Raw genomic sequence first — 14,649 nt, 5'->3', positions numbered from 1 at the left:
CTAGAAAGGGAATTCTAATTTCTTGTCATGTGCTACTTAATTTTGAAGCCTACACAGATGCAGATTAGGTAGGGTCCTCAGATGATAAGAGATCTGCTTTTGGTAATTGTACCTATGTGGTGGAAACTTGGTTACGTGGAGAAGTAAAAAGCAGGCTGTTGTAGCCAGGTCTAGTGTTGAAGCTTAAATCAGAGCAGTGGCCCAGGTATGTGAGTTACTGTGGTTAAAGGGTTTGCTTCTGGATCTATGTGTAGATGAAAAGGTTCCAATGCAGCTAACTCAGATAGTAAATCTGCAATTAGAATAGCTCACAACCCTGTTCATCATGATAGATCTAAGCATGTGGAGGTTGACCAACACTCCATCAAGGAAAAATTGAGTTGGGACTCGTTACGCATTGGCATTTCTTCCATTTCTACAGAGAATCTAATGGCTAATATATTTACTAAGAGTCTTTGCACTATGAGTGGTTGGTCCTATTATTAGCAAGTTGGGCATAATGGAAATCTATGCACCAACTTGAGGGGGAGTGTTGTAATTTTGGGCATAAGGGATAGAATCGTCTCTAGGATATTAGTTTTTAATGCCTTACATCTGGAATTCTATTCTTCTTGTACTCATCTCCTAATACAAATCAAATCTGACTGTCTCTCTGAAACAAGTCAGGATTTCAGACCATTCAGTTTAGTTCGGTGAACAGTTATGATGAATGGTAACAGTGAACAGTGATGAATGGATTACGGTATTAGGTCATTGTAGAGAGGAATTTGCTCTCATACTGTGTTGATTTTGAAAATAATGGCTCATGAGTTGTGATATCATGGTCACAACTCCTTTTTATTAATGATAGTGAGCTGAAGAATATTTGAATATAAGATCAAGTTCTGAAATCACCCTTGCACAAGCTTACCCTTGTGCGTGTATTACATCATGGAATGACTCCTTTTAGGAGTCATTTTGTTTGAATTGATGTTTGTTATCATTTTCTGATGTTGAATTTTAGGATCGCATTGGTCATCCTTAGATTCAGAGTTACAGTCCTGTTTTCGATATCAGTATATTTTTTTGCCTCACTTAACGTTCATCAAGTCCAATGGATTTGCTTCTATTTGAAGCAACTGAACTTTGAACCAGATTTGATTTTAAACTGGTTTGGTAGGTTACTGATTCTTATGAGAGGTTGTTTTCGTGTTATCTGTCACTTGTGACTTCACGCCATCAGCTATGGTTGTTTTTGTCTCTGATTGGGTCAAGCATTATTTAACCACAGCTCTCCAATCCCCCAATCCAATACCCCAACAAAACCCCCCCCCCCCCCAAAAGGGGGGAAAATGTGTTCTCTATACTCTTGCATATATGATTTATATTGGTATATTTTTTATTTAATAGTATTGTTGTTTGTTTTGCAGGCTGCAAATATTGTTTCCTCGGGTATACAGCCTTTTCAAAATTTGGCTGTCCTTGTAAGATATGAGTTTTATGAATTGTTATGTTCCCAAAATTCACTTGATCCTTCAGTGTAGCATGACTATTATCATATGGGGTTTCCTGCAGAAATACATTGAAGAAAAAGTTAGTCCAGATGAAAAACTTCCTTGGGTTCAGCACCATATCGGAAAAGGTTTTGCAGGTGGGCTTTGTGGTGTAAATTTTTTTTTTTTTTTTGCTCATAAGATTTGGACTCTTAAAGTTATAATTCCAGTCAGTTACATCTTATGTATGTTTTCTTGGTTGGTAGCTGGTAGCCTTAGATCATTCTGAAAAGTATGGTTGGTAACGGTCAACTTCACAACTTGGTCTGGCATGGTTTGTTCAAAATGTCCCATACATTTTTAGTGGCATACACCTCATTTATGCCTCAAAAAGAGAGACTTGAGTTGACTTATCTTTTCTAAATAAACAGACCAGGGAATCCTCTACAAGTGCCTCTCTTGATAGCCACCTAAACTCCAACTCTCTTGGTACTGTTGGAAGAGTTGGAGGAACCCTGATTTGTGTCAGTAAGGACACAACAAGAGCTTTATTTATAGTTAAAACTTACCAAATACAGAACAAATTAAATCTTCCCAGTGTGGGAATCTTACAAGAAAAAAAAATCCTAGTAAATCTAATCCCAATAAGGAAAGAACAATAAAGGAAAGTAAACCAGCTCAATCTACCTAACTAAACCAGATCACCTAGGATCGATTATGTCCTTCAACATTCACTCTCAAGTTGGAGCATAGATATTTATCATGCCTAACTTGCCAATGATACTACTAAACACCTTGGTACTCAAACTTTCTATAGGCACATCAGCCTGTTGGTTGTCTAAGGTAACAAAAGTGATATGAATCAACCCAGCCTCAAATTTCCCTTTGACGAAATTCATGTCCATCTTCACATGCTTGGTCCTGTCATGCTGTACTGGATTGCGAGCTATGTTGATTGTTGACTTACTATTTGAGTACAACTGTATAGGAGCCTCTAATTTCCAATTTCTTGAAGTAGCCCTTTCAACCTTAGTATCTCAAAAACTACCTTGAGCAGTTGGCCCCAAACTCGGCCTCGGCACCGGACCTAGGAACCGCATCTTGTTTCTTGTTCCTCCAAGTCACCAAGTTACCTCCCACATACATAGTATCCAAACATAGACCTCCTTTCATTTGGACATCCTGCCTAGTTTGCGTTTGTATATGCCCTAGTTTTCAAGTGTCTATGGGCTGAAATCAAAATCCCTTTTCTTAGAGTGTCCTTCAAGTACCTCAAGATACAATACACCACGTCCAAGTGAGAGAAGTAGGGATTATGCCTATACTTGGCTAACAAGACTGACTCAGTTGTGATTTCAGCCTAGTGTGAGACAAATAGATCAACTTCCCCACCAACTTTTGATATCTTGTCTTGTTAACCGATTCTCTTTCTTTTGCCTTTAACTGTAGGTTAGGCTCAATAGGAGTCTTAGTAGGCTTACACCCTAACATCTCAGTTTCTTTGAGAAGATCTAGTGTATACTTCCTCTGAGAGAAACACACACCACTAGCAAAATATGCCAACTCAAGCCCTAGGAAATATCTAAGCTTCCCCATATCTTTGTTAAATTCAATTTCCAAAAAGGTCTTCAATGCTGGAATCTCATCCTTGTTACTGCCTGTAATCATAATATCATCTACATATATTAGAAGTATAGTAGGGTGGGAACCATGTGTTTTGGTGAACAAAGTGTGGTCTGCATTGCTCTTCTTATAGTCATTAGAGATCAAGTCCTTATGGAACCTTCTAAACCATACTCTCGAAGATTGCTTCAGCCCATATAATGCCCCTTCAACTTGCATACTTTCTATGAGTTTGGGCAATAGAACACCAGGTGGCACATCCATGTACACTTCCTCTTGGAGTTCTCCATGCAAAAAACATTCTTCACATCTAACTCTTATAGACTCCACCCATAATTCATTGCACATGACTTAATAGTTTGAATTGTGTTCATCTTGGCAACAGGGGCAAATGTCTCTTGGTAGTCAATGCCATAAGTTTGAGTGAAGCCTTTGGCCACCACTCTTGCCTTGTACCTCTCAACAGTCCCATCTGCCTTGTGTTTGATTACGAACACCCATTTGCAACCAACAATTTGCTTTCTTCGAGGAAAACTCACCATTTCCCATGTTTTGTTTTCTTCCGGACCTCGCATTTCCTCATCCATAGCTTCTTTATAGTTTGATTGTGATAATGTTTCCTGTCAAGCGTTAGGAACAAAAGTAGAGGACAAAGAGGAAATGAAACTTTGAAACTTTGGGGAAGGGGACTGTATATGAAATATAATTGGAAATAGGATGTTTGGTGGAAGTTTGTGGTTGTTTTCACAATGCAATTGGTTAGTTCAAAGTAGGATCAAAAGAAGGGTCAGAGACAAACTTACTTGGATGAATCGATTCTTCAGGATTAAGAACTGAAGCTTCTAATTGGCTCGATTCTAAAGGGGTCACTACTTTCATTAATAAGTCTTCAAAGGTCTAGGCTCTTTTTGCACATCATCCACCAGTTGTTCCTGTATAGTCCATCCATCTTTCAAAGGAGGATCATTTGCAGGAACCTCAGGAGAAATATCGAAAGAAGGAATTAAGACCAGAACCTTTTCACTAAGACTCTTCCCCTGAAGAGGTGTAGGGGGAGAAAGGAACTAGTTCTTGGAACAAGCATCCATAGAGACAAAGAAATGGCGAGAACCAGGATGATAACTCTTATACCCCTTCTGTGTAGGAGGATAACCCAAGAAGATGCACCATAATCCACAAGGATCTAACGTACCATGAACATGGTGATTTTGGACAAAGGCAACACACTCAAAAACCTTAGGTGGTATTGTGAAGGCTACTATCCCTAAAAGAACTTCAAGCGGCACTAGTCTAAGACTCAGGAAGGCATTTGGCTAATCATATAAGTTGCAACAAGAACCGTATCACCCCAAAACTGAGGAGTCACATACATAGTAAACATAAGGGAACATTCGACCTCAAGTAGATTTCTATTCTTACGTTAGGCAACCCCATTTTGAGGTGGATTTGTTGACGCAACTGGTCTGATGTATGATGCCATGGTCAGCTTGGTGAGAAGCGAATGCACCACCCAAGTACTCAATCCCTCTTTCGTACAATGGATTTTGACTGTAGCCCCAGATTAAGTGCTAACCATACTTTAGGGTTGTCTAATTCTAGGGTTTCTCGGGGGTGGTTAAGGTTAGGGTTGAAGGTTGAGGAGGGGGAGGGGATGATAAATCTAAAAGGGAATGGGATTTGGGTGAGGGGTTCGAGAGATCTAGGGGATGGGGAGTTAGGGTTATTAGGGTTTTGGGGAAGAAGTTGAGTGAGGGGTTTGTGGGATCTTGGGTTTAGGGTTTTGGATAGGGGAAGAGGTGGTGCCACAAGAGAGAGATGGGGGAGAGGGGGAGGATTGCTCAAGGTTAGAGATTAGGGGGCTGTTAATAATGATAACTTACTATTTTTAGGAGAAGGGAAATGCAGAATTTGCTGAAGGGGACAACAATCCAATGCTGCCACAGGTTTCCCTGCCTTGCAAACCCCCCAACACTCCACTCAATTCACCTTCAATCAATTTTTATTAATCATCAAAAGTGAATTATTTACTTGTATTGCACTATATCTATAGCCTACGTTGAATGACTCGAGACTAGGATTCAATTTAAAGATCCAAACAAAGGAGGGGGACTCCTACTCTAATAAGGACTCAACGTTAGAAAGGGAAACAAACTAGGAATTCTATTTTAAGAGCTCGCCAAATTAGGTACAACTGCTAATTAAAAGAACTTCCACTCCAAGAAGAAATCCTATTTAAGATAAGATTCCAACTTAACTATTCCTAACTAGACTTGGACTCTTTCATAACTTTTCAAGGACTGATTCAAATAACAAAATAAAATTATGACTGGAGTCCCAATAAGACTCTGATTCTAATAAGACCAAATTGGGATGGAATCAATGCAGTTCCACCTTCCTGTAGGGCCACAAGTTTTTGGGCAACTATTTTTCTTTTTTCTTTTGTTCCTTTTTTTTTTTTTTTTTTTTTTTTTTTTTTTTTGGGGGGGGGGGGGGGGGGGGGGGAGTCCTTAAACTTCACATCATATTGGGCTGAGTAACTGCAGCATGGACCATTGGGAAAGATGAAGGAGCTGGAAGCAAGGGTTTAGTCAATAGTAACAATCTGTGTTGTATAGTGTTTTTCCTCTTCCTGCACAACCTGTGAAAAAACTTTGCTCAATGATGGCAGATGATCCACTAGAAGCATCCGAACTCGAAGCGATGAAAAGGCTCATTAGGACCTATGAGGAACTGCAAGGCATACTCTTGCTCCTGGTAGCTTGCATAGTGCTCATGGGCCATGGCACCATAGGTACACGGGGGGATGTTTGGAATTCTTTCAACTCATCTCACAAGATATTCAATCGTGTATTATAATTCTTCACATTCATTGCTCCCTGATGAAGTGAAACGATCCGACTCTTCAGCTGATAAATTTGTGGGCCGTTAGCCTTTAGGAAGTGTTCGCAAGATCAAGCCAGATGTGTGGGCTGTGGGAATATTGAACAAGCTGGTAGCAATCTCTCGCAAACTGGAGTGAAGCAGCTGGGAAGTCACCATACTGTTTTTATGAAGTAGGCTCCACGGAGTCGATCCATAGAAGCTGGCTGAGGAATACAGCCATCAATGAAGGACAGCTTGTTTTTGGCTGTTAATACCACAAGCATGGCTCTGCTCCAGGTATTGTAGTTTCGACCTATGGTGAGTAGCAAGAACTAGATGTGGGTGATATCCATTATGGTGATAATCGGGGCTATTGGAGACTCCTGGAGAATGGGATTAGAGATGACTCGGGCAGTGTTGGCTTCTGCAGCCTGGTTGATGGAACCACCTATGGCCATGGTAGCAATTAGAGGAAAGAGAAGGCAGAGCGAAAAGAATTCTGCTCTGATACCATATGAAGGAATTTGGAATGAATGGCACATCAATTAATTGCATTTGGAATTAGAGTACAGATTGCCATATATAGGAAAGGCTTGTAACATCTAGAAGAAATACTAGGTTATTCCCATAACAGACTATCGAACAAACTCTGTTACAGTTATTATAAATAAAAAGACAAAGAAATAAACAACTAAAAAGCCCACGGTCCTGATATAGTCACATATACCATGAGACATAGCTCTAAATTCAGCTTCAGCACTGGACCTAGCTACCACAGTTTGCTTCTTGGTTCTCCACAAAACTAGATTGTCACCAATGTAGGTACAAAACCCTGAAGTAGACCTTCTATCATCTGAACAAGCAGCCCATGCAGCAGTGGTATATGATTCAATCCGAAGGTGATTATGAGGGAAGGAATGATTTTCCCTCACTGGATGGAATGGGGTTCTGTCCCTACTTGTAACCTGAGACATCATCAACCAGTTGATCCAAGATATCAGTGACTGATGTCTCGTTGCTGGGGTCTAGAGAATCATCATGCCCATATGATGCAAATTCATATGTTTTAGGAAAAACACTAGGGTTAATTTCTATACAGGCCTTTGATCCCACAAATTTTCTATGTAATTTGTCACTTAATATGGTTGCATATTGACTTTTTTAGTTTAGTTATATCTTTTCTGTCTTTTGTTTTAAAATTGAACCGGGTCCATGCTGATTTTAACAGTGCACTATCCACATGTATGTGGGAGACTGAAGCAGGTTCTAATTTTAGGATTGAGTGTACCTGCATATGAACTCTATCTGCCTTCACTCCTCAAAAGGTTACTAACATCACTTGGTTTTGCTGCTAGTAATTTCAGATCTCAACTGAGTGATAGGAAAAATGGAATCCATTACCATTTTATGCACTAAGACTGATGTCCGGATGAAAAATCTTCATGAGAAGCAGTATTATGAGGTGAAGTGCTAGTTTATATTGGTAATCACTAACTAGGGCAAAGAGCCAATAGTAGATCTGCTCAACTATCAAAACAGCATTTGGTTGGAGATGATTTCTATTATAGGAGGTCTGATGACATGTGACCAGATTAGAATATAAAAACAGTAACCTCCACAAAGGAAAGAGAGAATTTGAACAAGAAGAGAGGAGACTGCTAAAGAAACTGACAGCCAATAGGTTCAGTCTTCCTCCCTAATGTTTTGTATATAGCATTTCAGAATAAAAGAAAGCAAGACTTCTAAGTCACCACGATGGACTAAAACAGCCTAATCATTCTAGGAAAATAAACAGCAAGTACCCTAACAAGATGGAAGCGTTGTAAGTCTATTGTTGACTCCCCTTGTCATGTTATACATCTGAAATCCCACGGTTTAGCAGGGACTTTTCAGAATTGGAGGTCAGTGGTGGGGGAATCTCTGTGATTCGCTTTGTTTAAAAGGCTGTTGCTGTGGCCCTAAAGTTTGGTCTCAGACTTCCTCACGTGCATGTGTCTAGATCAATGGTTATAGGTGTGCAGACATTATGATTAGGTTTTGGCCAAATGTGGAGGAGAAGTTCTAGGAAACTAGTATGGACTGGAGTTGAAGAAATCAGGCCAGCTGAAGGTGAAAAATGGCCTCTTCTGCAAGGATTTGTTGATTCCATGTGATTCTCCTCTTTTCTTTGTCTGTGCATCTGGGCAGTTCCTTGTGTTGACTTTGTAGGCAAGGGGGTTTAGGGACTGGTGGTTGGGCTGTCCTGATGATATTGTGATAGTAGCAGTATGGTGAAGGCTGTCTGGTGATTTGGCATGGTGTACTATCCTTTCATTCTTAGATGTTGGTCTTTTATCTCCTTTGTGCCTCAAGTTCTCTTTGTTCTCTTTTCATGCTTGGTTAGGGATAATTTATGGAGGATTACATATTTTCTGTTCCAAACCCCCAGGACTTTACATTCTTACCGGAACATATGTCTGAGAACCTAGACTGTTATTCTTATACTTCATTCTTTAATTTCTTATACTGTAATGATTTGAGAACTGATTTGGTTTGGAATATGTTCCAGCACTTGAACAATTATTGAAAGGATATGCGGGACGATATGCCACCGGGGATGAAGTTTTCCTGGTTCTCCCTCTTTCTGTCTCTGTCTTTGAAAATACTAATGTGATTGGTGTGAATGTTCAAACACACTCACACACTCACACACTCACACACACACACACACACACACACACACACTGTCATGCATCACTCATATTGCTTTTGTTCACGCTGTGACTTAAATCAACAAATGCAGAGTAAAACTCATCAATTTTCCCTCCCCTAAAAACTGTAACACCTGAGGAATATCTTATTATTATATTGAGATTTTACCCTTCTTTTTCTTCATTACGTTGGTATCCATATCTTACCCCAGTTGTGCTGTCTTGCAAAACAACATACAAAATTTTGTTTCATAAGAGTTGCTAGAATGAATGCTTGCTTTAGGTGTTGAAGAAAGTTAATCCATGGATCGTGATGTGAGAGAAGCAATATTCGGTCGCATGACCGTTGGATTCTGTAGCTTACCCTATGATACTTCTCATGGTCACCCAATAAATCATTGGCCACTAATTTCACATTTGGAATCATAGGTGTATATAATGGTTTAAAACCCTTCTTTCCAATTTCTGTTAGCAAATCAAAGGCACACTTGTGCTTAGAAAGACAGATACGTTTGCTTGATTGAGCGACTTTAATCCCTACAAGGAATTTCAACTTGCAAATATCTTTGGTGTCAAATTGCTGTAGCAAATGTGTCTTCAACTAATCCAATACCACCACCACCACCATCATCATCATCATCATCTTCTGTAAAGTTAAATCATCCGCATACACCACAAAAAATATTCTACCTGTCTTTGAGAGATGAAGAAGACAAAATGATCATCTCACAACCATTGTTTGGAATCTCCTTAGTCTCGAGGTTTCAGTGAGGTTGTGACCACCGAAATCTCACCAGAATCTTGCTAAAAGCTGGTACAAAATATGCCAGGTTTCGGTGGGTTTCATGCCTTTTTTGGGTTGTGTTTGCAAAATAAAATAACCGCAAGCGCACAGTATCGTGTAGCTAGTCGATCTTAGGGAGATATGCCACCTATAATTCAACTTCTTAATGGTAATGCGAGAGTGGAATCATTCAATTTTGTTAACTAATTAATTAAACTAAACCAACGATCCTAATCTATACATCTAATGCAATTGAATTAAGACGAAAAATAAAGCAAACATAACCAACACATAAATAAAAGACAGGAAAAAAAATGCGAATAATAAAAATAAAAGGGAAGTGATCCGAGTGTCAGCTCAGGGTCGAGGGAAGGGGAGTATAATAATAATGACTTTGACCGTGGACCCTTTGCCCGTAGCTTACAGTCCACCGATCGGGGGAAAGAATATTAGAGAAAAAGAAATTGTGGAAAGGAAATAACAGAAAGTAAAGAACAAAGCAATAATAGCGAAAGGGAAACCTTAACCAAAGAGAGGCACGACTGTAGGCATCTTTGATCAAGGACCCAAGGGAAGGGAGAACAGTAATTAAATGCTGAAATTTAAATCCTAAATTAAGAATATGGAGGGGTAGATAAAAGCAGGAATGGAGGGAGGAGAGAAGATTATTGAAGAATCTTACTTACTTGCATCTTCCAAACAAAACTTGAATAAACGATTCGAATCTCAACCAACCCTAACAACCAGATCTAGATTATTCTAGATCTGCAATTGCTAGACCCAGAGAGAAAGCGAATCCTCAAACTTGAAACTTGAATTTGAACTTGAACTTGAAATTGCATTGATAAAACTAAAGTAATTACACTTGCATAAAAGAAAAATTACACAACTTCAATCTTCCTAAACATTCAATCTAAAAACTAGAACCCACAAATTAATCAAAAAACTAGAGAAAACTTAGAGCAAGCTAAAGAGAATAGAAAGTGCAAGACTAAAATAAAATAAAGAGAAAATAAAGTGTAAGACTAAAGTAAACTAAAGATGAAAAATAAAGTGTCTAGACCTAAGAGGGAGGTAATATTTATAGGAGTAGGAGAATAATTTACAAACAATGAAATAAAATAATAATACATAATAATACTAATAATAATAATAAGAGTAAAATAGAAAAAGAAAAACAAATAAAGAAAGAGCTAAATTCGTTAGAAATAAAAAGAGAGAAAGAGTGAGAGAGAGAGAATGTGTGAAGAAATAAATTTAAAAAAATAATAAAAATAGTGACACGTGAAGAGGAAAAATGGAGAGAAGGTGGAGAAATTAAATTAAAAAAAATTTGATTTTGAAGTTAACGTGGAGACAAAGTGGGAAAAGGAAAGAGAAAGAAAATAAAAAAAATAAAAAATATATTTTGTTAACAAAAATATAAGTGGGTTGGTTATTAAGGAAATAAGAAAGTAAATAAAATAGATTGAGGGGAGAGAAAAAAAAAAACTAATTAGAGAAATAAATAAAATCTAACAAAATAAAATCTTCAAAAAAAAAAAGAAAATCCTAGTCTTTGACTACTTGTGGGCCCCATACAATTTTCAATTACAATAAAGAAAAATAAAATAAAAATCCTAATCTAATTTTACAAGATATTCTGGAGTTGGCACATAATTGTATTTCTAGCCCATCATGCTCCAAATCAAGCCCACTTGAGAATTTGAACGGACCTCTTGACGTGTAAAATCGCATGTTTCATACCCAAAACTCCTGATATTCGCTCCGGTCCTTAAAAATCATAAAATCTGCAAAAACAACATAAAACCCAAGGTAGCTCCACTCAAAGTATGTAAAATGCATGCTTTATGCCCTAAGATTTCACACTTAAATGTGCTCATCATGTTCTTCTTGGTTAGCCTCTTTATAAAATAATATATATCAACATGCTCATCTATTTAGTGGTTTGCCCTTCAGATATTTGTGATATGTATGATTTTACGTTACATTTAAAATTTGGTTATATTTAGTATTGATAGAAAGTATGATTGAAATTCAATGTGTGGATGACCCACTTGCAGGCAGATGTTTTTCTGGCACCCCAGATTGATGCAGCTGTTACACGTTTTAAACTTGACATGGTAATGCAAAAACCTTAGATATTGGTGTATAGTAGCATGTTTAGGCATAGTGTTCTTTTAATGTCAATTGCCTGAGGAATTTGATGTATACATTTATTCAGTTGAATGGGTTAGATACATCTTATATCTACTTTCTATTTTTAAATCCTCTTTCCACCCTTTCCAGAAGAATATCCTAGTGAAGAATAAGTTATGTTTTTATTAATCCCCTCCATGTCTTCCCTGATGATATTGTTTCAACACTGATCTGAAGTCTGAACTTTCATGGTGTCTTGTAATGTACAATGAGAGAGTTGTTGCAAAGTGCAATGAAAGTTGAAATGTCTGTCTGGTGTTGTAACACTATCTTCAGGGAAGAAGCAGAGGATTTATATGAGTCCGTGTCTCTTGCAATGACCTGGCAATAAAGTTACTACAGTTTGATTATTTATTACTTTTCCCTTTCGGCAGAGTTTGTGTGGTAATCACCATTTCCCACTCCCAAAGCGGTGAAACAAACTGAACATGTTTTTTCTTCTCTTTTTATTTGTAATTTTTTCCCTCCCCTAGAATGTAGTCAATCATATTTTTGTTACAATTTTGTGTTAGGTTATACTTAAACCTCATCTTGATGTCTGCATATTCTGTTCAACTTGGTTGATGGCCTTACATTCGCTTTTGGTACTTCACTTTTTGCAGACTCAGTTTCCTCTTTTATCCCGGCTCCACGAGGCATATAGTGAAGTACCAGCATTCCAAGCTGCACTTCCAGAAAAGCAGCCTGATTCTGTGGAAATATAGGTTTGTTTCATTTTAATTTTGTTAGGATTACAGTGAGGGGATGCATCCCTGTCAGCTATCTCTATATTATGTTGAGTTACAGTTGTAGTTTCTTTTTAATATTGCCAGTAGTTATTGACTATTTCCATTGTAATCAGACCTATACTCTCAAAGGTAATATGTCTTCACAAGGCTATTAATTAATAGTTAATAGTTAAAACAGTGTTCTCATCTTAGACAATAGGAGTCAATCTATCTTAGAGGAAGTACTTGCTTAATCTTCTGTCTTAGATTGGGATGCTTGGGGTTTGCGATAACAAAGAATTTAAGGATAAGAATCAGTATACATGCCTTGCTGGAAAATTTAGGGTTTACATTATTACACTTCTGTTTCTCTACTTTTTTTGGTTTTCTATTCCTAGAAACAAATGATTATAGAAATCCCTCTGGTAGTGCCAGTTCTTTTACTTTTATTTCAATTTTTTACTGGGAATGATCCAGGATAAATTTCTTGTTGAGAAATAAAAAAGAAAAGGCAAGTTAATTTGATGGACAAAGCAGCACTGTAATGTTCATGATAAAACACCACCTTCCACGCAATTTCAACCACCACTTCCGCTTGCCTGTCTTGCCATTTTCACATCTACCATTTACTACCACCTGAATTGCTGCTTCCACCACCACCACCACTGCCACAGCCTTTACTGTTTATCTTTGTCGTCGCCGCCACCACCGCCTCTAGCTTTTCCACCGTCATCACCACCATTATTACCACCTCCATCACTACTGCTCCTACACCTTCACTGGGTTAATTTTCTTTTGGGGAACAAAGAAGCCCCAGGGGGTTTCTGTCCAGTCATGTTATGTTGAATTGTTGTTTCCTTTTAATATTGTTTTTATCTATTGACTTTCATTGAATTTAAGAAATGGTAATAGTATAATTGCTGGCTTATGGTTGTTTACCTTCTCACCTTTCTATGTTACACAATGAGTAGCTGTGTTTCTTAAATGGTAATCAATAGTTTTTTAATTGAATTTTTTGCTGATGATTTCTTTGTTTCTTTGTGAGCAGCATCCCAGTTGATGCATGAATTGATGAGGATCCATTGGAACGCAATATGAGTCACCTTTCTATTTTGTTTGGGTTGTATGACAGGTTTATATGCTTTTGAATTGAAGGATGAAGTTACCAGCAAGCTGCAATGATGCATACTCTTCCAAGGATTCACATAGCATGGTTTTCTGAAGATTCAAATGGAAACATTATAGTCGCCTCATAAGTTTGATAAATCCTTAACCCCTAAATAAAAGTACTGATAAAACCTTATGTAGCATGCTTTATCAAAAGGGATAATTACTGTTGTCCCCTTTCCCTATTATTACAGCTTAATGACTAAAAGGATCCTTGCTTTTTATGAAATTACTATTGCTCCCTTCAGTTTTAACAGTGTTAAGAGACAGTTATACTTGAATGTTTAATGTCTATTTTGTCATTCTAGAATTAAGAAGTCAAAACACAATACTATCCTCATTTAGAAAAAATCATATTTAGTATTCAATTTTGCCCTTGTAGTTTTATCATTTTGAATTCCAAAAAAAGATTATCTAGATTATTGTTTTTTTTAAGTTAAGAAAAAGAATTTTCCCAAATTGATAACCTCAAATTAGATAGTAAATAAATGAAAACATAATGGAGGTAGAAACTTCTTTGATAACATTAAATTGGAAAATAAATAATAAAATTTAAAAATAATATTAAATTGAAAAGTAAATATAAAAAAGTTAAAATATAAGGAACTACCAAATGGGGTTAAATTTTTCTAATTACTAAGGTAATAATGTAATTTATTATAAAGTATAAATAAGTAGAATAAAACTTCAGGGTTTATTTGCAAATTTTAAACAAATAAAAATTGTCACGTCATTATTTAACTAACAGAGTTTAATGGTGAGGGGCAATAGTAATTATGAGTAAAGTCTAAAGTTAAATTAGTAATTTAAAAAAGTATAAGAAATAAAATAGTCATTAAACTATTAACAATAATTATCCCTTTATCAAAAGTTGTTCTCCTAAACACTACTTTTATTGCCCTTACAGGATTTAATAAACCAATCTATCTTTCTATTCCGGCGAACATGAATAAAAATTGCGGGCAAAGTCGCAAACACTGGTAAATTTTTGAGGACCTTAAAATTAAGTTCTGTTGGGTTTATTTCATTTAAGCGTATCCCTTGACCATGTAGTCAAAATCAATGACTAATATTTGATGAAGACATGTGACACCATCTACTTAGAGAATCTTGATCCACTAAATGTTGCCAATGCTCGAATAACA

At 37.1% G+C, this 14,649-nt stretch overlaps 1 protein-coding gene across 2 annotated transcripts in view; it reads left to right on the top strand.

Annotated features, from left to right (window-relative positions):
• LOC148999538 (glutathione S-transferase zeta class-like) overlaps positions 1 to 13,686 on the top strand; it is a 34,098-nt gene extending 20,412 nt beyond the window's left edge. Inside the window, exons 6-11 of one of the 2 annotated variants that reach the window (XM_089140541.1) lie at positions 1,410 to 1,463; positions 1,555 to 1,630; positions 8,506 to 8,567; positions 11,495 to 11,554; positions 12,233 to 12,334; positions 13,470 to 13,686. In XM_089140541.1, coding sequence (XP_088996667.1) covers positions 1,410 to 1,463; positions 1,555 to 1,630; positions 8,506 to 8,567; positions 11,495 to 11,554; positions 12,233 to 12,334 — 354 coding nt within the window. In that variant the 3' untranslated portion in view covers positions 13,470 to 13,686. Of the gene's footprint in view, positions 1 to 1,409; positions 1,464 to 1,554; positions 1,631 to 8,505; positions 8,568 to 11,494; positions 11,555 to 12,232; positions 12,335 to 13,385 lie in introns of both variants that reach the window. The other variant, XM_089140542.1, reaches the window with a different exon arrangement.
• The last annotated feature ends 963 nt before the right edge of the window (positions 13,687 to 14,649 follow it).

The sequence above is a fragment of the Hakea prostrata genome, chromosome 11, assembly GCF_041222555.1.
Source record: "Hakea prostrata isolate BN-2017 chromosome 11, UWA_Hpros_2, whole genome shotgun sequence".
Lineage (NCBI taxonomy): Eukaryota > Viridiplantae > Streptophyta > Magnoliopsida > Proteales > Proteaceae > Hakea > Hakea prostrata.
Note: the sequence above shows the minus strand (reverse complement) of the source record. Positions and strands in the feature narration are given on the sequence as shown.